The following is a 25275-nucleotide window of genomic DNA, read 5'->3' as shown; positions in this document are numbered from 1 at the left end:
CTCTGAGCATAGTTCAAACAGAACCCTTGCAATCACGTAAGCCTTTAGAGCTAGCAGCTCTCAAGTTCTTGTCCTTTGCCCTCTGAGGGAACACGACTGTGGCCATAAGCAAGAGGATGAGTAAGCCCTGGGCAACACCCAGAGCTAGAAACCCAGGCCCCAGGAGGGAGAGCCGGAGCCACTTCCATGTGTAGGTGAGGAAGAGGCCCAGGCCGCTGGCCAGCAGCATGGAGGACGTGGCCAGGAAGCCCACGGCCAGCTGCCACTCTCCCTCGTTCCTGTTGCACCAGGCCAGGAGGAGAGGCAGGGGCACGAAGAGGGTGAGGACCAGGGCCCCGTACACGCCAAGCCTGGCCAGGGCCAGGCCAACTCGAGGCACCCCCAGGGCCTCCAGCTCAGGGAACTGGTGACACTGTAGGGCTCCAGTGCCCTCGTTCCAAAGACAGAAGTTGTAGAAGCCAATTCTGAGGTTGGGCAAGTCGATAAGGTTGCCGGCCTTCCAGAGGAGAGCAAAGAACAGCAGGAAGATCACTGTGACTGTGAGTGTCATGATTCCCAGGAACAGCAGTTGGTTACTCCGCCTTGACCTTAGGACGGGCATCTTCTCCTGCGCTTCGCAGGGCGCCTTCCTGGGTACCTGCAGGAAGTCACGCTGTGAGTGTCCATTTCTCCCTGTCTCCCTCCCAGTTTCTTCTCAAGCTCCTGCTCTCCCTTCTGGAATTCCATAAAAACCTGTGGCAAACTCCCTTCAGACAGCCAAACTAAAACCAAGACATCTGGGGTAACCTCCAGGCAGGCTCCACGGGCTAAGTCCTCAGCTGCCTCTCTGGGTTGAGATCAGGAGGAAGGGCCCTCCTGGCAGCTTTGGGGGCGGGAAATATCATAACTGAATGACCTTTGGCCTGAGACTTTGCTGAATCCGATTTTTCCTTAGGATTAATATCTAAAACTGCAGTCACTGGGTCAAGGGTAGCAATATTTTTTAGTGATTTTACTGCATTTTGCCAAATTGATCTACAGGAAACTTGCTTTCTCTAGTCCCTCCATAGTATATAGTATCGATATATATAGGATGTACCTTCGTCATCTTTTTGGAAAAATGTTTTCACTAAGTTTTTAATCAGAAGGACTTCTCCAAATTGGCCTCTCAAACAGTAATCTGCATACTATGCCTTCATATTTGTAAATTTGCCAATATGGAACAAAACAGCCATTTCCATCCTGAAGTGCCTGGGAGCACAGGGCCAGAACAGAGTGGTATCCTGCAGTGCACCCGGCCAGGGCTGCCCGTGGTGTGGGCAGTGCAGGGAGTGGTGGCCAGTGGTGGCCCTGGAGATCAATTTCTGGAGGGACCCCTTGAGAGGTGCAGCCCCTCACCTTTCCCAGAGCTGGCTGGAGGGTCTGCCTGACCACTCCCACACTTGTCCTGCGCGTGGAAAAACAAAGCGTGGTGAGGGGGGCAGGACGTGGAGCAGACTGAGGGGGAGGGCAGCGTCAGGCCATGCAGGCTGCTACAGCAAATTACCGCGGACTGGGTGGCTCGTCAGCAACAGAGATTTCTTCCTCTCAGTTCAGGCGGCAAGTCCAAAATCAAGGCACCGGCCGATTCGGAGTGTGGTAAGGGCTCAGCTTTTTGCTGTGTCCTCACATAGTGGAAGGGACCAGGAACTCTCTGGGGCCTCTTTTTTAAGGGCACCGATCCCATTCTAATCACCTCCCAAAGGCCCCACTTACAAATACTGTCTCGTTGGGGGTTAGGTTTCAACATACGAACTTTGGGGGGACACAGATGTTCAGTCTGCAGTAGGTGGCTGATGAGAATAAAGATTTATCAGTGACTCCTTTGGCAGAGACAGATTTACCAGGTATAAGAAGAGTGTGTTTAGTCCACGGTATTAGATTGGTACGGTAAGTTTTAACCGGTGCAGCCCACGGGATGGGAAGAATTCCCAACAGGAACATAGTTTGCACGGTTTTACATATTAACAAGTGTTTGTAAAAGCCTGTATCTCCATTTTTAATGCATTTAGGTATTTCGGGGTGTAGGATGGATTTCCAGGACTGGAATCCGGATTTACACCATGGTGCAGTGGGAAATGAGATTTGACTTGCCTCCATGGTCCAGGTTGGGAGTTGGGGTGCCTTTGTGTAAACGCTCCCTCTTACTTCTCCTATTTCAAGCCTGTTACACTTGGGCTAAAAAAATATATGTATATATAAAGCTTAATGCAAAAAGATTCCTGGGGCTTCTCAGAGGAGACTGCCTGAGCCATGTCAATCAGCAGCTCCCCAGGCACCCAGGGCCTTTGTTTCTGACTTCCTCTTCTCTCTCGAGGTTTTCAACAGAGAGTGAGACAAAATAAATTGGAGCTAGGAAGCCCATGAGCAGGCGTGTGGAGAAGGTGGTAGTCCCTGATTTACTTCCTCTCACCCCTTTATGCACATAGAATTCAGTCCCAACTCCTATGCCTGGTACATGAGGCTCACCACGACCTGGTATGGCTTAGAACTTGAACTTGGGTTCTCCAGTGAGGCCCAGCTCCCTTTGGTCTTCCCCCCTTGCTTTGCTCAGTCCGGCACCTGCCCACTGTCCCCGTTCCCGACTGCCCACCCGCTCAGGCACTCCACCTCCTCAAGTCCTACCCTGTTCTCTGCCTCTCTTGAGTCCTACTAATTTTTCACCAGCTTTCTCAGACTACTTCAGCCCACACTCTGCTGTAGCTGAAGGCCAAGATTATGCTCCCACTCGCTGTTTTATCCCAGAATGGTGCGTGATACACAGTAGGAACTCTTTTTTTTTTTTTTTGAATGAAAATGACAGGTAGCGCCCTTTAGGTCCTGCATGTACTTATCTAACAAGACGGCAAAGCTTCTTGAGGTGAGGGGCCGTGTTTTACGTCTCATATATATTTAGTCAGTGCTGGGATGGCTCCTCCGTGCTTCCTGTTGGGATGTGGACAGAGAGGTTGGGGGTTAGTCCTAGCTTCTTTTTTCTAAACACTTCCCAGTAAAACGATATGGTTATTTGGTTGGAAAACCCTAGGGTACTCTGCTCTGCCTTCCTAAGAGCTTACCCTGTTTTGTTTTGTTTTGGCTTTTAACAATCCTAGTATTCATGTTCTCACCACAATGAGCTTTTTAGTTCCCTTTAGATGATAAGCCTGTGCTTCCTTCAGAGGGCAGAAGGGGACACTGCTGAGTCACTGTTGCTATTTTTAGGTGAAGTTTTCCTGTTTATAATAAAGTAATGCATCTTGGTTGTAGAAAACTAGAAAAATGCACGAAAGTATGGAGACAAGACTAAAAATCGTCTATAATTTCAAGGTTGTAGAAGTAACCAGTCAACGACACATTTCCTTCTATAATGTTGCTTTACATAGTTGGGACCACGTAAATATATGTGCTTGTATCCCACTTTGTAAACATCATTATAGCATTAATATTTCCTTTTGTCACTAGAAGTGTTTCCTAAACAATATTTTTAACGGCTGCGTTAGCTGTTCTATTGTGTATGGTTTATATATTCTGTCTTACGATGTTGTTTTATAATATTAAAAATAATGCCAGGGTGACTATGTTTGTGAATCAGTTTATCCTTCCACCAGCAGCTTAAGAGAGTACTTTCTCATCTCATCCTCCCAGATTGAATTTTCTTGTCTTTTCATCTTTGATAATGAAAAATGACACAGCATTGCTGTACTGTTTCTTTTTAATGAGCAAGGTTTAACGTTTTTTAAGTGTTTACCGTCTCTGTTTTCTTCTCTTGGGAGTGCTGTCATTTCCTTTTTTTTTTTCTTTCTATCATTTTCAGTTTTGGTTTCTGTTTGGTTTCTGTATATGAGCTCTTTATAAATAAAGGCTGCTAGCCTTTTGTCGTCACAGCGGTCATCGTAAAGCATAACCCTTTGTGGCAGTGGGGCCCCTGGACCAAGACACAGATCTTGACTCTGAGTGAGTGTGTGGAGTGTGTTCACGCTTGTCACCGGAGAGCCCAGGGCAGCAGGGTCCCAGTTAGAGAAGCAGAAGGAGAACACTCCCAGACAGTGCATTCGAGGCAGTTGGTCTGCTTTTGTTTTCTAGTTTAAGCACCTCTGAAGTTTTCACGCTGATGGGATGATGGCTGAAAGAGGCACAGACATAGTATCCTGATCTTCTAAATTACGTTCTTGCCACCTTCATGTTAAAAGAGGGAAACTTGCATGAGGTCGTGTCTGAGGGAGGGTTGGAGCACTGGCGGATTGTTGCACTGGAAATCCCTCCAGCCGCCCACGCCCCGAGTACAGGACGCCTGGCAGGCAGAGAACGGGTGACCAGAGAGCTTTTCCCAGCATAGGTTTCACCCCTGGCCTGCCCCTTGACTGTAAGGGACACTTGAGAAGGGCTGGTGGAGCGGGGAGGCCGGCTCTTGCCACCGACACTGGCTTGTTTACTTCAGATGGCTGAAGGCCTACCACGTGCTCTCTTGAGTTCCAGGGTCAAAGTGAACTTTGCAAACTGCTGCCCGTCGACCTTTTGTTTCCATTTTAGAGAAGGTCTGTAGCTCCAGCTCCCAAGCACTTCTTTCTTTTATGCTAAAATATCTATCAGCTTAATCATTATGCGGCTGCTGTATACAGATGTTGATCACACACTTATTTATAACTTCTGATTCGTCACTGCTCTAATCATGACTTCACATATTACATTTTCATCTTACCCCAACATACGAGATTCCCCACAAAACTCCTTTCTCTACATTGACTTAGCAAAAATACCCACTCCCAAATCACCCACCTCATTCTGTTTCTTCAGTTCGTTCTTCCTGCCTGAGCGTCTAATGATATTGAGTAACAAGACTTTATATAGCTGGGGCTTATTTAGTTTCTTGCCATTTTGCCCGAGTTCACCACCTGCACGCCTCTGTCCCGAATGATGCCCCCGAGGGTAGCCTCCTGGAGCACCCTGCACTGGCGCTCATATCAGGGCACCACTCATCCACCACCGGGAGATTCTGCTTCGTTCATCACGTGTTTAATGAGCCCTTATAGGTGCCCATCGGAGAGGAAGGCAAGTTCCTGTAAGTGTCCCCTTCAGCCCGAGCTCCTGCTCCAGAGGGTGGGGACGAGACTCTGGAACGTTTGAATTCCTCGGCCAGGGAATGGTACAGTGTGCTGTGCCCGCAGGTGTGTAAATGTCCTGGAGCTTGTTAACAAGGATGACTCTTGACGCCAAGGGCGCCCACTTTCCAGGGACAACATTAACAATAACTTGGCCTTCTCCTGCTTCTTTGGGATCAGGACTCCCCAGTGCTGTTAGTGCCCGTGTCACCTCCTGGACCTCTTCTCCCGTTATTCCTGCTCTCCACTCCCTCCCCCAGCTTCTGCCACATTGGCTCCTTTCGCATTTTCCAAAAACTTTAGGCAAGCTTGGGACTTTGCACTTGCATTCCTCGCCTGGAGTGCTCTTCTGTCATCACGTGTCTGCCTCCCCTGGGTCTCTGTTATCACGTGTCTGCCTCCCCTGGGTCTCTGCTCAAAGGTCCCCTTCTCAGTGGCGCCATCCCTGGTCGGCATTTTGAAGCCGCAGCAGCCCTTCCGCGGCACCGGCATGGCTCTCCCTGTGCTGCTTCCCTGCTCTTCCTCCTTGCCGTTTTCCACCATCTAACGTGCTAAATGTTTTCTTTTGTCTTCCATCTACAACCCTCAGTAGAATGTAAACTTCATGTGGGCAAGGAATTTTATCTGTTAGGCAAATCAGACAAAAATCTATCGCTGCCCGTCTCTCTCAAAATCTGCCTTTAACTGTTACATCCGCAACACCCAGGACTACCTGGCACATTATGGGCACATAGTAAGTATCCACTGAGTGACCTCTGAATGGTTTCGTGAACGTCAGCCATGGCACATAGAGCTTCGTAAATGCCTCCTTCTATTTTTTTTTTTTTTGCGGTACGCAGGCCTCTCACTGTTGTGGCCTCTCCCATTGCGGAGCATAGGCTCTGGACGCGCAGGCTCAGTGGCCATGGCTCACGGGCCCAGCCGCTCCGCGGCATGAGGGATCTTCCCGGACAGGGGCACGAACCCGTGTCCCGTGCCTTGGCAGGCGGACTCTGAACCACTGCGCCACCAGGGAAGACCTGCTTCTATTTTTTTGACCTGAATCTCTGTCCTAGTTCTCCTCCTTCTCTGTTTTTTATGCTTCCCATTTCCTAAATGTAAGTTTCCTCAAGCTTGTCCCCTCTTTCTCAGACATGTATGTGAGCCTGTAGCTAGCTTCAGGCGTTGGACACTGTGAGGCCCCTTGCAAGGAGGGACTCAGGTGTGGTGAGGCCCCGCCCCGCCCCCCGCACCAGCAGGAGCAGTTGCTGCCATGACCTGGCAAAACTTGGATGTTACAATTTTGCTGCTGACAGACACTACACAGTGTGCAAGTTTTGTGGAACAGAAGCTTGAAAGAAAAACGGATGGGTTTCTAGTTTGTCGGCTACAAATTCATCTCCCGGCCTTCCTTCTCATTAATGACTTAAGAAAGCTATAGGGGAGCTTGGAGGGCAGAACTTGCTTTGAGAAGTCTTTATGATCACTGGAGGTGTCTAAGAAAGAATCTAGTTTGATTGAGGGCTTATTAAAGATCAAATACTGACCTCAAAACCTTTTTGAGCATTTACTCTGCGCCAGGCCCTGTACTAAGCACTTAGCAGGTATTCTTAAGTTTTCACTATGAGAGCACATTTAATGTTATTATCTTCACTTTCCAGAGGAGAAAACTGAGGCTTAGTGAGGCTCAGTGACTTCCCCAAGTGAGCCTGGTGAGGCCTGTCGGGCAGAATTGTGAAATCACTGTAAGAACCTGAGTCTTGTCTCCCGAGGTCTGGCCCTCACGTGCATCATCCCCTTTAATCTTCACGGCCACAGTGTGTGGACATCACATTATTCTCCTCTTGTATGGGGGTGACATTGAGCTTAGACTTTGAAGCTGTGTGTCCTGGGTTCAAATCCCTGCTCTACCATTTACTAGCTACCTGAATGTCTCTCTGCCTAGTTTTCTCATCTGCAAAATGGGTATAACAATAGAGCATGTTTTGTAAATGTTATGGAAATTAAGTGAGGTGATTTATGTGCAGCATGTGGAACGTTACCTAGTGTTACTTAAATTATTATCATAGAGAGGAAACTGAGGCTCAGAGAAGTGACATTCTTGAGGAGACACTAGTACTGGAGTTCAGAACAGAGCTTCCCTGGAGAACCTGGACTCCAGGAAGCTGTCCTCACTGGTGGCTGGCGCGGACGACTCCGGGATGGTTTGAGGGATGTGGTGGTGAAGAGCGTGGACCTTAGCGCCAGACCACCGGGGTTCAGGCTGCTGTCCTGTCGCTCATAGCGCGTGACCTTGGGCATGTCAGTGAGCTTGCCGGAGTCTACATCCCCGCCCTTAACGCGCCTTCGGGCCTGTCCCTGGGGGCTGTTGTGAGACTGAAGTGAGTTAATTTGATCTGCACAGGTGGACTGCTGCCTGCTCTGGTGCCGTGGTGGAGGCTGTGGTCCAGGGGAGAAAGGGGACACGAGGGAAGAGCAGGACAGGGGCGGAGGGCGTGGCTGCGACGTGAATGGGGGGGAGCGAAGCCCAGGGAAGAAAATACGAGCAGAAGAAAGTCAGAAAAACAGAATCTGACAGAGGAGAGAGCCAGGTTGTCAGAGGGGGCCTCCAGCCCTGGCGAAAATCTGTCTAGCTGAACTCATTGAGCCATCACTGTGCTTGTGGTTTGGGTGTGGCTCCTGACGAAAATAAAAAGGGAAGAAGAAAGGGAAATGTGTCATATTTGCTTTGGCAGAAACGTGAGCTCAGGTTCTTACTTTTGAAAACGAGGCCACAGCGCTGTTTCCCAAATGTTGTAAGATGGAAGCAGCCGCCTGGGTTTCAGATGCCGCACGGATGGCCGGGCCAGCAGTGGCTTTTTATGGAACACTGTGACGTCTGGATTTACTTAATTTTTCCATGTAAATAAAAACAGCTTTGCCAGCAGAAACTTGACTACACCATGAGACTGCAGCGTGGAGTTGGCGCACTCGCCACCCCCTCCACCTCCAGCAAGCTACCGCAATAGACTGTCTCAGCAGCTCCATTAATATTAACTTGCTGTTTGTCCAGTTGTTCTGTTGCTCATTAGCCCTGCTAGTAAGCAGATGATCCAGCTGGGAACAAAGATCAAAAAAAATTTAGCGCGGGGAAAAATAATCCTTAAAAATGAGAAAACGCCTGCACCTTGGGACCCATCCTCGTTTGGTTTTTACTGGGGGGACTTCACAGTGCAGTTTACGGGGGGGGCCAAGATTCACAGGCCCCAAGGCAGAGTTTGAAGACAAATAACAGTACCAGCAAAGAGTGACGGCCTTTGCTGTCGCCCTCGATTATGCTGCTTCTGCCCTCTATCCTGCACTCACCTGGAGAGCCACTGCCCCCCCTTCTACTGATGAGGCCAGGGTTTCCTCTTGTGACTCCAGCGATCATACATGTTGGACGATTCCCTGAGTCACAGGCCCTGGGGAATCAGTAACATGCGGGGCAAAGCAGGGGCTTGCCTTCCTTGAGCTTGCACTCTGGTTGGGGAGACAAACACCAAACATGTATTTTTAAAAAGATAATTATAATTTTTGAAGAGATTTGGGAAGCAAATAAACAGGGTGATGTGAAGGAGAGAACCTGGTAGAAGGAAGTGATGGGTCTCCATTGGAGGGTCAGGGAAGGCCTGTCTGTGAAGGAGACATTTGATTTGAGGCCTGAGGGATGTGAAAAAGCCAGGGGAAGAGGCTTCTAGAAACAGAGTGCAGTGGTTATAAATACCGGGTTGGGAGAGGAACAGACACTGGGTGACAGCCCAGTGACTGAGGGGACAGGACGAGGCTGGACTGGTGAGCGGACCCAGGTCCCTGAGGACCTTGGAGGCCAGGGTGAGAGGTTTGGATTATATCCTCACTAGGTGCTTCATTAACTCAAGCCCCTGCTCCCCCAAACCTAAGGCGCGAGGCCCCAGGTGGCGGGGCTGAAGGTGCGGAGAGTTCCTGAACTGGGGTTGGAGCAGTGCCAGGCATTGTCTCTGGCGGTTCTGCCCACTAGCCCTGCTGTAAAACTAGTGAACATAGTTTGCCCCCAGAAGTCAAAAGGAAAGAAGAGGAGGGAAAGAATGATAGATGGTCACTTAGACTTAGACCTTCAGTTTTGCAAAAGTTATTTTGAGAGTTGGCTGGAAAGGAGGCTAAGTTTTCTCGGACTTCACCTCCATCCCCACACAGGAGGATGCGGTTCTTACCTGGAGAGTTTGTAACGCATATGAAATGGCTTTGTAACTCACTAAAATAACTCAAAGAAAGCAAATCACAGGCAAACTGAGTAGCAGGTGCTATGGGGCCTCTCCCTCCATCCCTCAGAAAGTGAATCTTTCCCTGGTCACTCTTAGGGGGGTGCTGACTGAGGCCTGATGCTTCCTGGTGGGCGGGATGCTGCAGGAAGGGGCCGAGGTCGCTGCTCCTTTGTGTTCTCTGCTCTGCCAGGGTCTTGGCTGTTAGTACCTGCACCTCCCTACTGCTGCTGAGTGGGCAGAAGATCTGTGTCCTCACAGAAGAGCTGGGGATCGGGGGCGTCCCCTCCCAAAGTCTATTCAAGTCTAGATTTTTGGCTGATAAAGTTAAGTTGTATATTGGGACTCAGAAAACGAGGCGGCCCCAGTGGCCCAGCCCAGGTCACAAATCTAAACCCAAGTCAGCCTGCCTGGGAAACACCTGTCAAGGAACCCTAACATACACCAATCACAGTCTTCCAGCAGCCTGAGCCAGCTCACCTTCCCCAGGAAACAGGGCCTGCTGGCTACGAGGTCGAGGCTTCTTCATAAGCCACGTTGCCTCTTCTAACGCTCTGTCCCACATCCCTAGAAAGAATGCTCCACCGCTTGTGAGGCGCCACGCTCCCTGGATCTGTGGATTGTTTTTCCTTGAACGAAGGAATGAGTAAACTCATTGCTAAATTATTTCAGTTCTGTCATTTTGACAGGACTGAGACAGCTGAGGTGGTGTGAGCCTAGGGGTATAGAATAAAGCCCTGCAAAAAGTCTCAGTTTCTGCGAGAACATACTGTGTATGCATATGTGAAGATTAAACTTCCAAAGATATTTATTATATTAATTAATTCACCTTAAGCTGTAGTTCACTTGAAGAGGCCTAAGGCAGGCTAGAGTCACTGAGGTCATTGCAGTGTCCAGCTCCCAAGGAGAAATAACTGAGGGGGAAGTGGGCCCAATAGAACAGAATGGCAGGGGTACTGGATGGACAGCTCAGAGAGCAGAATGTCTCAGAAAAGCCATGTATATGAAGTTAATACACCGTAAAATTGGTGTTATAATTCAGTGGAAGAAAGGGTTTTCCATTGACTAATGCTGAAGCAATTGATTAGTTAAAACAAAAGAAAACTATTTTAGGGCCTCATCTCACTCCACATACCAAAATAAATTTCACATGGATCCGATAGTGAAGTGTAAGGAACAAACAGACAAAAGAAAAAAGTAAATATTTGATTTATGAATGAGAAAGAATGCTCTGAGCTTAAAAGCAAATTGAAACTACAAAGAAAAAAGCAGTACAGATTTAACTGTTAAAATATACATTTTATACAACAAAATGTAAAATTAAAAGTCAGTGATCGTGGAGGGCTTTCCTAGTGGCACAGTGGTTAGGAATCTGCCTGCCAGTGCAGGGGACACGGGTTCAAGTCCTGGTCCAGGAAGATCCCACATGTCACAGAGCAACTAAGCCCGTGCGCCACAGCTACTGAGCCTGCATTCTAGAGCCCGTGAGCCACAACCACTGAGCCCTTGCACCACAACTACAGAAGCCCACACGCCTAGAGCCTGTGCTCTGCCACAAGAGAAGCCACCACACCGCAACGAAGAGTAGCCCCCGCTCGTCACAACTAGAGAAAGCCAGAGCACAGCAAAGAAGACCCAATGCAGCCCCCCCCAAAAAAGTCAGTGAGTATGGAAAAATATCTGCAACAAACATGAAATGGTTAATATACCTAATATAACAAATGTTCATGCAAACAGATAAGAAAAACATTAATCTCCATAAAAATGGACAAGGCATATGAAGAGATATTTCACGTAAGAAGGAATGCAAAATAGTTAACTGTAAAAGCTCTTCTGTTTATTTGTACCCTCCACCACATGTGTGAGGGTTTTTCCCCACCAAGGAAGTTTCTGTGACACCTGGATGTCCTATAATTTAACTTAATTCTGACACTATCTACCTGGAGATAGCATCAGATCCCACAGGTTAAGGGGTCAGTGCCACAAGCCGAGCGCTGCCCCCCGCAGTGCAAGTCTAGGATAACTTCGAGTTTCCCATGACCCCCTCCTTGGGTTTGATTAATTTGCTAGAGTGGCTCACACAGAACTCAGGAAAACAGCCTACTTACTAGAATACTCATTCATCATAGGAGGATACAACTCAGGAACAGCCACCCAGAAGATGCGTAGGGCAAAGGGTGGGGGGAAGGGTCGTGGAGCTTCCATGCCCTCTTTAGGCCTGTCACCCTCCTGGCATCTCTGTGTGTCCACCAACCCAGAAGCTCTTGAACCCTGTACTTCAGGGATTTTTATGGAGGTTTCATTACGTAGGTATGATTGAATCATTGGCCACTGGTGATTGAACTCAGTCTCCAGCCGCTCTCACCTCCCTAGAGGTTGGGGGCTGGGGTGGTGGTTTTCCCTGGCAGCCGGCCCCATTCTTAGCGACTTGCCAAAAGTTAACAACTCAGATGTGGTTGAAAAGGGTTTGTAATGAATAAAAAAAAGACACCTTTACCTCTGTTATCACTAAGGAAATTCCAAGGGTTTTAGGAGCTCTGTGCCAGAAATGGGGACAGAGACCAAACACATATTTCTTATTATAAAACACTCTATCACATTAACTAACATGAAAAAAAGTCTATATACCTCATGTAATGTAATCAAAGATATGCCAAGTAAAATAACCTATAAGTTTCCCTATTAAAACTGCAGCTAAAAACACTGATATCAAGAGTGCAGTAAAACTAGCATTTTCATATAATGATGGTGGATGTGAAAATTCCTAGAAACATTCTGGGAGGCAATATGGCAAAAGGCACTGAAAACCCTAAAAACCATCATACCTTTTGGCCAAGTAATTCCACTTATGAGTCTACCCTAAGGCAGCAATCAGAAATGCAATCAATGATTTATATACAGGAATGTTCATCATAGTATTACTTTGGCAAAAAATGAGAAGCAACTTGAATGCCCAACATTAGAATCAAATTATGACATATCAAGATACTAAAACTCTATGCAGCCTTTAGAAGAACCAGGTCTGAAATCACACTTTATAGTATAACTGCAAGAAAGAGACTAAGGAATTTTTCTAAAATGTTCATGTTTGCCCTGATATCTCTGGCATGGGTAAGAGTTCCTTTCTTTTTACATTAAAAATATTTCCAGAATCATGTGTTATATTTATGTAAAAGTGAAATTTAGAAAACCAACAATCTTAGTGACTAGATAAAGCAGGGGGTTAGCTGGAAAGAGTGTTGAGAAAGGGGAATATACAAAATCAAAAGGAGAACGTCATGTGCACGGATTCGGGACTTTGGGAGAGATGAGGTTTAGGAAGAAGGTACTGAAAAATGCATTTCAGCCGTCATGAGGGAGGGAGGAAGGATAAATCACATAATACATGTATTTATCTCTTCCCAAAGAGCCTTTGATTTTACAGGTGAAGAAGCATATTGGAAATTATTAGGAAAATAGCCCACATTAAAAAAAAATCTTTTAAGATCACCAACTGAACTAAAATCCCGCCATGAATTTCCATCAAGGTGTGAAAAGCAATGTCGTCTAATAACACAGGGTCTGAAAATCTCTTGTCTTCTTTCTGAGTCAAGAACACAGGTCTTTCTGACAATCTTAGTCCACAGTGCGTATTTTAAGAACTCATAGTGTTTCCTGTAACTACCAGTTTAGCTACTGCGAGTCAGTGATCTGCTTTTGTTTGGTGGCCTATTTCTGATGAAGAATCCACTTCATGCGTCACAAACCATTATTTGTACAGACTCGGTGCAAGACCCTGCTGCCCACAGTTCTCCCCTGCATTTCTAACCAGTTATACTGACATTACCTGCACCCCTTCTGAGGCCAGAGTCGCACAGTGATGCTGCAGGGAGTAGGGAGAAGGAGGGAAGAGCAGAGCTCACGAAGGTGGGTCTGTATGGGGGGGAAGGTCCCCAGATCCTCACTACCAGTCGTTTCCCCAGGCCCATGGCTAGAATGCAGGGTCTGAGAGGAAAGCTGACTTGTCTTGCAGAGAGGCAGGCGTCTGGGCGAGCTGTGGGGCATGTAGGGTAGGTACTTACCAAAAAGAAGATGCAGAACCCACAAAACACTCATAAAGAGGAGGAGCAGGAAATCATGTTCGCTTGATTCTTCTCTCTCGCTGCGTCCTAATGTCAGGTTCCAGAAACGAGGCCGGTGGAGACTGGAACGATGCAGCCCCGAGCATAAGCCCCGAGCTTATGACTGGCTGGCAGGCGCAGTTGTGCCTAAGTAAACAGCTCTCTGAACTTTGTCACATTTGTGCTGACTGATGACACTATCCCCTGATTTCACTTTCATTTCTTGCCGGTGGCTCCTGACTTTTCAGAAAGAAAGAATGTAAACAACATTGTTGTTCCTCAAACTGGCCACTTTACCCACACCTGAACCAACCAACCAATAGACTTAAAGAGGCAGGCAAGTGTCTTGATTATATCACACCACAATTCCAGAAAGGAAACTGGCCAAGACACTCTCAAGACTCCTAATGTTTTAAACCAAGATAAATACAACCTAGAATCTTACTAAGAAGGGACCCTCAAGATCATCTGGTCTGAGATCCCAGACCGAGGTCACCACTGGGGAAGAAGTTATACAACTGTCCCCTCCTTTTCGGAAATCAGCCTTGTAGGATGACTGGGTATCCCTGGACACAAAACCTTGTCGTCTTAGTGTCCTCACCAGGGTGTTTAGGCCCATGCTGGAACAGCTGGAATATCTTATTTCAAAATAAGAGCAGACCGGAGCTTTTATTTTTGTAATCATAGGGGCTCCTAGCCAGAGTTTAAAAATTGCTTTCTATGCTCACATGACCAGCTGGAAATTCCAATTTGGGGTTAAGCTCGGTTAAGTCAGTAGACAGCTACCTAGTAATATTGCTGAATCCTTCAGGGTTCCTCTTCCCCTCCCTGGCCTTCCCTCAAAGGAGTTCTTTGAACTGCTACATTTTTTCCCCTTTGTAGTTCTTTTAAACTCAAACCCTAGAAAGAGGTGATGTAGGTGATGTGATCTAATAGGAAGGAAGAACAGAAACTCTGGGATCAAGGAGCTCTGCTACAGATTAGTAAATTATTTAACCTCTCTGAGCATCAGGGTCTCATGTGTAAAATGGAAACAATACCTACTTTGCATGGCTGTTGTGGAAATTGGAGATAATGTATGAAGGTTCTTAGTACAGTACTGGGCACACAGTAATGGTAGCTGTTATTAAAAGCAGAATTTCTGAATATCTTGTCTAGCCTTCATAATAATGCCTTCAAGGCAGAGATAAAATTAATTTTTTGGTACTGGTATAAACTAGTCACGCTGAAACCCGAACACTGGTGAATGAAGTGACACAATATAGAAGAGATAGAAGTATACATTTAAGAATTTTATTTCAAGTTAGAATGCACATAGTTTTTAAAGAGTCAAGAATTTGTCAAAGTTTGTTATAGAAAACAGTAGTCCCGCACTAGCACCTTCTTCTTCTCCAGGGTAAGCACCTCGTCTGTTTTACCTGATTCTTTAGGTATTTACCTCTGCTCTGTAAGTAACATGCTGATAATGGTACTTCTTGATTTCTCAGTTTCTGGCATAATCTTTTGACTCTCAACTGTAGAAGATGAAGATGTAGCTTTCTTCTTCCTGACCCATGTGCCACAAGTCCTAATTCCCTCTTCCAAATTGGTTATTATTTTGTTTAAATTGGTACTCAGTGTCTACAATATTATAACTGTGTAAATACCATATATAGTAGCTGAGCCACACAGAAAATGATAATTTCTTTCATTTCCTGCATAATTTTTTGTCTTTTTCTGGAGATGATACTCACCTTAACTTTTTGTTTGTTTGCGTGGTTTTCTGTGTACTTAACACTAACCCAACCCTTAAATCTTCATAATATCTTTTTTCAAGGAATTTGTAGGCATGGTACTTGATCTCTTCCCAAGATAGTCTCCCCTGGAGCCTTCCCAACAAGTCTGGGCTGATACACAGCTGTCATCCTGGTATTTCATTTCACTACCACCATCCTGGGGTTCTCATTGCCTCTGTCCAATGTTGGATCTCATATTTCCTGTGTCAGAAGCTTTTCTTGATCTATTCTTTTTTTTTTTTTTTTTTGGCGGTACGCGGGCCTCTCACTGCTGTGGCCTCTCCCGTTGCGGAGCACAGGCTCCGGACGCGCAGGCTCAGCGGCCATGGCTCACGGGCCCAGCCGCTCCGCGGCATGTGGGATTCTCCCGGACGGGAGCACGAACCCGCGTCCCCTGCATCGGCAGGTGGACTTTCAACCACTGCACCACCAGGGAAGCCCTCTTGATCTATTTTTATTCTATTCTTAAATTTGATCAAAGCTAGAAGAGTATAGAATTTTAGGTTAAAAATAATTTGCCTTTATAATTTTGAAAGTCTTGTTCCATTCCATCTAGCTTTCACTAGAAGTTGAGCAGTTTAGAGCCATTCTGCTTTCTAGCTTCCAAAATGGCCTCTTCTCCTAGTCTCATCCTTGTAGCTTTGTCTTAAAATATAAAATTGTTATTTTAGTAGGTTTCTGAGAAGGAGCATGTGTGTCCTTCTCAAAAGGATTAAAAAAAAAGGATAAATATGTGTCTAAATATGTGTCCAGTTTGCCATTTTTTACTGAAAGTCTAATTTTTTTTTTTTAAACCCTTGGAGGGCTCTCTTTAGCTGTCTCTTTCACTGGTTCCCTCTGACAACATAGTGGTCCTCTAGTAGAGTTTGTCGCTCTTACCAAGCTACTAGCCTCCTCTTAATTGCTAACCCCCCAAATCTCTGTTGTTTTTGACAGCACCCTTAGGCTTGAGCTTCTCCACATTCTGTTCCAAACAAATCAGTATAGGCAGGGAGAACTTCAGAGCTCTTAGTTCTTATGGAATGCCTCTCCTCCTGGGGCAAACTCTCTGAGCCACAGCTGTGGAGCTGGGGGTGGAGGCAGCGATCCACTTCTAGAGCCACACCTCTGCTTTTTGAGTGTGGTGCTGGGTAGGGCGGTAGCCGCTGGTCTTTTTACCCTGCATGGAACCTCCACCCTATGAACAAGCTTGGGCAAAGGTGACTGGGACTCCAGCTTCTTGGCCTGCTGTATCTGGGGAAGAGCCTTTGTCTTGTCCTCCACCCAGCCCTCTGGTTGGGTGGAGGACAGGAGGCTCTGACCTCTTTCTTGGTTGTACTTTCCTGGAATTTAGCCTCTGAAATAAAGGTAGGGGCATGAGAAATGCTAGCAGCCTGCCTTGCCTGGGGAGATACCATAGCCCTTGACTGGGAGCTGTGGGAGTGCTATTCCTGTGTCCTTGGTCACACACTTGGGAGAGTGGAGTTTCCCTCATGCTGAACTGGGGTGAAGGGAGAAATGGGTTGTGGCTTAAGTGCCACAAACTCTCACTGCTCTTACTGAGATTTGGTAGATTTTCTTGAATAAATGTTTCTTCGCTTGTTGTGTGCCCTTAGGACAATTTCTAAAAACTTTAATTTTTTTAAAAAAAACCAGTTTTGGTATTCTCACTGGGGAGTGGATGGAGGATTTTCTCAGGTTGCAGTTCTAGAACTGGATTTGTGCCCCTTTGTTGTTTTTTAAAGGGAAAAGTTTTAACTTCATATAATCTAAAGACATTAGATAGCAAAGAGTATCATGAACAAATGCGAAATGACAAATTTCAGAAAATTACAAAATAAGAAACAATAACACAATCAGGATATTGCCATAGATATAGTCAGGATACAGAACAGTCCCCTCATGTTTCCCTTTTACTGTCATACCTACTTTCCTCCTTCCTCATCCCCTCCTTAATTCCTGCCAATCAGTCTGTTGTCCAAATTACATAATTTTGTTATTTCGAGAATGTGGTTACCATATGTAACCTTTTGCGATTGGCTTTTTTCACCCAGCATGACTCTCTGGAGACTCATCCAGGTTGTTTTGTGTATCAGTAGTTCATTCCTCATTATTGCTGAGTAGTAGTTCATGGCATGGATGTACCAGTTTGTTTAATGATTCATCCATTGAAGGACATAAGGATTGTTGCCATTTTATCGCTGTTACAAGTAGAGCTGCTATAAACATTTGTGTGTAGGTTTGTGAACATAAGTCTTCATTCCTCTGGGATTAATGCTCAGGAGAGCTATTGCTGGGTCATATGGTTGTTATATATTTGGTTTTAAAGAAACTGCCAAGCTATTTTCCAGAGTGACTGTACCATTTTAAATTCCCACCAGCAGTATGTGAGTAACCCAGTTTCTTTGCATCCTCATCGGCATTTGGTGCTCACTATTTTTTATTATAGCCATTCTGATACGAGTGTGGTGATATCTCATTGTGGTTTTAATTGCATTTCCCTAATGGCTAATGATGTGGAACATCTTTTCATGGCTTATGTGCTATCTGTATATTCTGTATGGTGAAATATCAATTCATGTCTTTTGCCCATTTTCTAAATGAACTATTTGTTTTCTTACTGTTGAGATTTTTTTCCTACTTGTGTATTTTATGTTATTTTTTTATTATTATTTTATTTTTATTTTTTAAATTGAAGTATAGTTGATTTACAGTGTGTTAGTTTCTGGTGCACAGAAAGTGATTCAGTTATACATATATATATTGTTTTAATCTTTTTTATTATGGTTTATTACAGAATATTGAATATAGTTCCTTGTGCTATACAGTAGGACCTTATTGTTTATTTATTTTATATATAGTAGTTTGTATCTGCTAATCTCAAACTCCTAATTTATCTCTCCCCCACTCCCTTTCCACTTTGGCAACCGTAAGTTTGTTTTCTGTGTCTGTGACTCTAGTTCTCTTTCATTTGTATCATTTTAGATTCTACATATAAGTGATATCACATGGTATTTGTCTTACTCTTCCTGACTTCACTTAGTATGATAATCTGTAGATCCATCCATGTTGCTGCAAATGGCATTATTTCATGATTTTTATGGCTGAGTAATATTCCATTGTATATATGTACCACATCTCCTTTATCCATTCATCTATTGATGGACATTGGGTTGCTTCCATGTCTTGGCTGTTTTAAATAGTGTTGCTCTGAATATTGGGGTGCATGTATCTTTTCAAATTAGACTTTTCTCTGGATATATGCCCAGGAGTGAGATTGCTGGATCATATGGCAGCTCAATTTTTAGTTTTTTAAGGAACCTCCATACTGTTTTCCATTGTGGCTGCACCAATTTACATTCCCACCAACAGTGTAGGAGAGTTCCTGTTTTCTCCACACCTTCTCCAGCATTTATTATTTGTAGGCTTTTTTGATTAGTATGTGTCTTGGTGTGTTCCTCCTTGGGTTTATATTGTATGGGACTCTCCGTGCTTCCTGGACTTGGGTGACTATTTCCTTTCCCGTGTTAGGGAGGTTTTTGACTATAATTTCATCAAATATTTTCTCGGGCCCTTTCTCTTTTTCTTCTTCTTTTGGGACCCCTATAATTCAAATGTTGGTGCATTTAATATTGTCCCAGAGGTCTTTGAGGCTGTCCTCATTTCTTTTTGTTCTTTTTTCTTTATTCTGTTCCATGGCAGAGATTTCCACCATTCTATCTTCTAGGTCATTTATCTGTTCTTCTGCCTCAGTTATTCTGCTATTGCTTCCTTCTAGTCTATTTTTAATTTCAGTTATTGTATTGTTCATCTGTGTTTTATTATTTGTAGACTTTTAAATGATGGCCATTCTAACTGGTGTGAGGTAATACCTCATTGTGCTTTTGATTTGCATTTCTCTAATAGCATAGTTGAGCATCTTTTCATGTGCTTATTGGCCATCTGTATGTTTTCTTTGGAGAAATGTCTATTCAGGTTTTCTGCACATTTTTTGATTTGGTTGTTTTTTTGATATTGAGCTGTATGAGATGTTTGTATATTTTGGAAATTAAGCCCTTGTTGGTTGCATCATTTGCAAATATTTTCTCCCAGTTTGCATGTTGTCTTTTTGTTCATTGTTTCCTTTGCTGTACAAAAGCTGATAAGTTTAAGTCCCATTGTTTATTTTTGCTTTTATTTCTATTGCCTTGGGAGACTGACCTAAGAAAACATTGCTACAATTTTATGTCAGAGAATGTTTTGCCTGTGTTCTCTTCTAGTAGTTTTATGGTGTCATTGTCTTATATTTAAGTCTTTAAGCCATTTTGAGTTTATTTTTGTGTAGGGTATGAGGGAGTGTTCTAACTTCATTGATTTACATTTGGCTCTCCAGCTTTCCCAACACCACTTGCTAAAGAGACTGTCTTTTCTCCATTGTATATTCTTGCCTCCTTTGTTGAAGATTAATTGACCCTAGGTGTATAGATTTATTTCTGGGCTCTCTTTTCTATTGATTCATATGTATGTTTTTGTGCCAATACCATACTGTTTTGATAATTGTAGCTTTGTAGTATTGTCTGAAGTCTGGGAAGGCAGTACCTCCAGCTTTGTTCTTTATCCACAGGATTGCTTTGGCAAGTCTGGGTCTTTTATGGTTCCATATAAATTTTAGGATTATTTGTCCTAGTTTTGTCAAAAATGTCATGAGTAATTTGATAGACATCACATTAAATCTGTAAATTGCTTTGGGTAGTATGGCCATTTTAACAATATGAATTCTTCCAATCCAAGAGCATGGAATATTTTTCCATTGCTTTGAATCATCTTCAGTTCCCTTTATCTATGTTTTATAGTTCTCAGTGTATAGGTCTTTCTTCTTCTTGGTCAGGTTTATTCCTATGTATTTTTTTTTTTTTTGATGTGATTCTAAATGGGTTTTTTTTTTTTTACTTCTGGTACTTCATTGTTAGTGTAAAGAAATGCAACCGATTTCTGTATGTTAATCTTGTATCCTGCTACCTTGTTGAATTTGTTTATCAGTTCTAATAGTTTTTGTGTGGAGTCTTTAGGGTTTTCTATATATAGTAGCATGTCATCTTGCATATAATGACAATTTTACCTCTTCCTTTCCAATTTGAATATCTTTTATTTCTTGTCTGATTGCTGTGACTAGGACTTCCACTATTATGTTGAATAGAAGTGGTGAGAGTGGGCATCCTTGTCTTGTTTCAGATTTTAACAGGAAGGCTTTCAGCTTTTCACCGTTGAGTATTATATTGGCTTGGGTTTATCATAAATGGCTTTTATTATGTTGAGATATGTTCGCTTTGTACCACTTTGGTGAGAGTTTCTATCATGAATGGATGTTGAATTTTATCAAATGATTTTTCTGCATCTATTGAGATGATCGTGTGCTTTTGTCTTTTCTTTTGTTGATGTCGTGTATCACATTGATTGATTTGTATATGTTGAACCCTCCTTGTGACCCTGGGATGAATGTAGCTTGATTATGGTGTATGACATTTTTTATGTGTTGTTGGATTTGTTTGCTGATATTTCGTTGAGGATTTTTGCATCTACATTCATCAAAGATATTGTCCTATAATGTTCTTTTTCAGTAGTGTCTTTGTCTGGTTTTGGTATTAGGGTGATGGTGGCTTCATAGAATGACTTTGGAACTGATCCATCCTCTTTGATCTTTTGGAAGAGTTTGAGAAGGATCAGTGTAAGTTCTTCTTTGTACATTTGGTAGAATTCCCCTCTGAAGCCATCTGGTCCTGGACTTTTGATTTCTTCTTCTTCTTCCTTTTTTTTTTTTTTTTGGCCACACAGTGCAGCTTGTGGGATCTTAGTTCCCCAACCAGGGATCAAACTTGGGCCCACATGTCGAAGTGATAGCACCAAGTTCTAACCACTGGACCACCAGGGAATTCCTATCTATTTCTTCTTGATTCAGTTGTGGTGGGCTGTATGTTTCTATGGACTTGTCCATTTTTTTCTAGGTTGTCCAATTTGTTGGCATACAATTGTTTATAGTATTCATTTATGGTTTCTTTGTATTTCTGTGGTATCAGTTGTTATTTCTCCTCTTTCATTTCTTATTTTGTTTATTTGGGTCCTCTCTCTTTTCTTCTTGGTGAGCGTGGCCAGAGGTTTGTCAGTTTTGTTTACCTTTTCAAATAACCAGCTCTTGGTTTTATTGATTTTTTTTTTCTTTTTTGTTTCTATTTTATTTATTTCCTCTCTGGTCTTTATTATTCTCTTTCTTTTGCTGACTTTTAGGTTTTGTTTGTTCCTCTTTTTTCTAATTCTTTTAGGTAATAGGATAGGTGTTTATTTGATCATTTTTCCTGATTTTTCTTGTTTTCTGAGGAAGGCCTATATTGCAATGAACTTCCCTCTAAAGACTGCTTTTGCTGCATCCCATAGATTTCGTATGGTTGTGTTTTCATTGTAATTTGTCTCAAGGTATTTTAAAAATACCTATTTGATTTCATTGTTGACCCATTGGTTTCTTTTGTAGCATGTTGTTTAGTCTCCATGTAATTGTTTCTTTCTCATTTCTTTCTGTGGTTGATTTCTAGTTTCATACCATTGTGGTCAGAAAAGATGCTTGAAATAATTTCTATCCTCTTAAATTTGTTGAGCCTTGTTTTGTATCCTAGTATGTGGTCAGTCCTGGAGAATGTTCCATGTGCACTTGAAAAGAATGTGTATTCTGTGTGTGTGTGTGTGTGTGTGTGTGTGTGTGTGTGTGTGTGTTTGGATGTAATGTCCTGAAAATGTCAATTATGTCTAACTGTTCTATTGTATCATTTAGAATCTCTGTTGCTTTATTGGTTTGATGTTTGGAAGATATGTCCATTGATGGCAGTGGGGTATTAAAGTATCCTACTATTATTGTATCCCTGTCAATTTCTTACTTTATGTCTGTTAGTATTTGTTTTATGTATTTAGGTGCTCCTATGTAGGGTGCATGTATGTTAAAGAGTGCAATATCCTCTTCTTGTATTGATCCCTTTATCATTATATAATGTCCTTTATTGCCTTTCTTTATAGCCTTTGTTTTAAAGTCTATTTTGTCTGATATGAGTATTGCTACCCTTGTTTTCTTGTCATTTCCATTTACATGAAATTTCCTTTTCCATCACCTCACTTTAATCTGTGTGTGTCTTTCACCCTAAAGTGAGCTTTTGTAGGCAGCATATTATAGGTTATGTTTTATTATTCAGTCTGCCACTCTGTGTCTTTTGATTGGAGCGTTTAGTCTATTGACATTCAAGCTACTTTTAAAAAAGATTTTCTATTATTTATTTATTTTTGGCGGCATGCGGGATCTTCGTTGAGGCACGTGGGATCTTTCGTTGTGGCACGCAGGCTTCTCACTAGTTGTGGCGTGCAGGTTTTCTCTCTCTAGTTATGGCATGCAGGCTCCAGGGTGAGTGGGCTCTGTAGTTGTGGCGCGCGGGTTCGAGAGTGCATGGGCTCTGTAGTTTGCGGCACGCAGGCTCTCTAGTTGAGGCCCAGGAGCTCAGTAGTTGTGGTGCGTGGGCTTAGTTGCCCTGCGGCATGTGGGATCTTAGTTCTCTGACTAGCGATCAAACCCACGTCCCCTGCATTGGAAGGCGATTCTTTACCACTGGACGACCAGGGAAGTCCCTAAGGTAATTATTGATAGTTACGAATTTACTGCCATTTTAAACCTTGTTTTCCAGTTGATTTTGTATTTCTTCTTTATTCCTTTCTTTTTCTTTTTGTTTTTCCTTTTGGGGTTTGATGGTTTTCTTTTATATTATGCTTTTGCTCTATTCTTTTTGGTTTTTGTGAATATATTTTATGTTTTTGATTTGTGGTTACCCTGATTTTCAAGAATGTTAACCCATTACTATATCTACTTGCTTTAGACTGGTAGTCATATAGGCTCAAATACAATCTCAGAAAAAATCTACATTTTCTTACTTCTCTCCCCCACATTCTATGATTTTGATGTCCTCTTACATCTTCATATTGATCCTTTTGCTATTCATTGTAGTTATAATCACTTTCACATATACAAATTAAAAAAATTTTTTTCTATTTAATCTGTATGCTGGCTTATTTAAGTGATTTATTTTGTAGTTGTGTTTATCTCTTTCCTATAGATTCTTACTTCTTTTCTATTTAGAGAAGGTCTTTCAATATTTCTTTTAGCATAGGTTTAGTATTATTCTAATTTTTGCCTGTCTCAGAAATTTTTTTTTCCCCTTTGGATTTTAAATTTTTCTTTCTTTCTTTTAACATCTTTATTGGTATAATTGCTTTACAATGTTGTGTTAATTTCTGCTTATGACAAAGTGAATCAGCTACATGCATACATATACCCCCATATCCCCTCCCTCTTGCGTCTCTCTCCCACCCTCCCTATGCCACCCCTCTAGGTGGTCACAAAGCACTGAGCTGATCCCCCTGTGCTATGAGGCTGCTTCCCACTAGCTATCTATTTTACATTTGGTATTTATATATGTCAATGCCACTCTCTCACTTCATCCCAGCTTATCCTTCCCCCTCCCCATGTCGAGTCCATTCTTTATGTTTGCATCTTTATTCCTGTCCTGCCCCTAGATTCTTTAGAACCTTTTTTTTTTTTTAGATTCCATATATATGTGTTAGCATATGGTATTTGTTTTGCTGACTTACTTCACTCTGTATGACAGACTCTAGGTCCATCCACCTCACTACAAATAACTCAATTTCGTTTCTTTTTATGGCTGAGTAATATTCCATTGTATTTATGTGCCACATCTTCTTTATCCATTCATCTGTTGATGGACACTTAGGTTGCTTCCATGCCCTGGCTATTGTAAATAGAGCTGCATGAATATTGTGGTACATGACTCTTTGAATTACGGTTTTCTCAGGGTATGTGCCCAGTATTGGGATTGCTATGGTAGTTCTATTTTTAGTTTTATAAGGAACCTCCATATTGTACTCCATAGTGGCTGTATCAATTTACATTCCCACCAACAGTGCAAGAGGGTTCCCTTTTCTCCACACCCTCTCCAGCACTTATTGTTAGTAGATTTTTTGATGATGGCCATTCTGACCGGTGTGAGTTGATACCTCATTGTAGTTTTGATTTGCAATTCTCTAATGATTAGTGATGTTGAGCATTCTTTCATGGGTTTGTTGGCTATCTGTGTATCTTCTTTGGAGAAATGTCTGTTTAGGTCTTCTGCCCATTTTTGGATTGGGTTGTTTGCTTTTTTGATATTGAGCTGCATGAGCTGCTTGTAAATTTTGGAGATTAATCCTTTGTCAGTTGCTTCATTTGCAAATATTTTCTCCCATTCTGAGGGTTGTCTTTTGGTCTTGTTTATGTTTTCCTTTGCTGTGCAAAAGCTTTTATGTTTCATTAGGTCCCATTTGCTTATTTTTGTTTTTATTTCCATTACTCTAGGAGGTGGGTCAGAAAGGATCTTGCTGTGATTTATGTTATAGAGTGTTCTGCCTATGTTTTCCTCTAAGAGTTTTATAGTGTCTGGTCTTAACGTTTAGGTCTCTAATCCATTTTGAGTTTATTTTTGTGCATGGTGTTAGGGAGTGTTCTAAATTCATTCTTTTACATGTAGCTGTCCAGTTTTCCTAGCACCACTTATAGAAGAGGCTGTCTTTTCTCCACTGTATATTCTTGCCTCCTTTATCAAAGATAAGGTGACCATATGTGTGTGGGTTTATCTCTGGGCTCTCTATCCAGTTCTGTATTTCTGTTTCTGTGCCAGTACCATACTGTCTGATTATTTTAGCTTTGGAGTATAGTCTGAAGTCAGGGAGCTTGATTCCTCCAGCTCCGTTTTTCTTTCTCAAGATTGCTTTGGCTATTCGGGGTCTTTTGTGTTTCCATACAAATTGTGAAATTTTTTGTTCTAGTTCTGTGAAAAATGCCATTGGTAGTTTGATAGGGATTGTATGAATCTGTAGATTGCTTTGGGTAGTAGAGTCATTTTCACAATGTTGATTCTTCCAATCCAAGAACATGGTATATCTCTCCATCTGTTTGTGTCATCTTTAATTTCTTTCATCAGTGTCTTATAGTTTTCTGCATACAGATCTTTTGTCTCCTTAGGTAGGG

At 43.1% G+C, this 25275-nt stretch overlaps 1 protein-coding gene across 1 annotated transcript; it reads right to left on the bottom strand.

The window, feature by feature from the left end:
• Positions 1-5: 5 nt before the first annotated feature.
• On the bottom strand, positions 6-24233 carry TMEM140 (transmembrane protein 140). The gene is made up of 2 exons (XM_079932154.1): positions 13396-24233; positions 6-637 (listed from the first exon to the last, which is right to left on the bottom strand). Exon 2 carries the CDS (start codon positions 599-601, stop codon positions 14-16), a length of 588 nt encoding a protein of 195 aa, XP_079788280.1. The 5' UTR covers positions 602-637; positions 13396-24233; the 3' UTR covers positions 6-13.
• Between the last annotated feature and the right edge of the window lie 1042 nt (positions 24234-25275).

Source organism: Stenella coeruleoalba (genome assembly GCF_951394435.1).
Source record: "Stenella coeruleoalba genome assembly, chromosome: 9".
Classification (NCBI taxonomy): Eukaryota; Metazoa; Chordata; class Mammalia; order Artiodactyla; family Delphinidae; genus Stenella; species Stenella coeruleoalba.
This window is presented reverse-complemented; position numbering and strand designations above follow the sequence as displayed.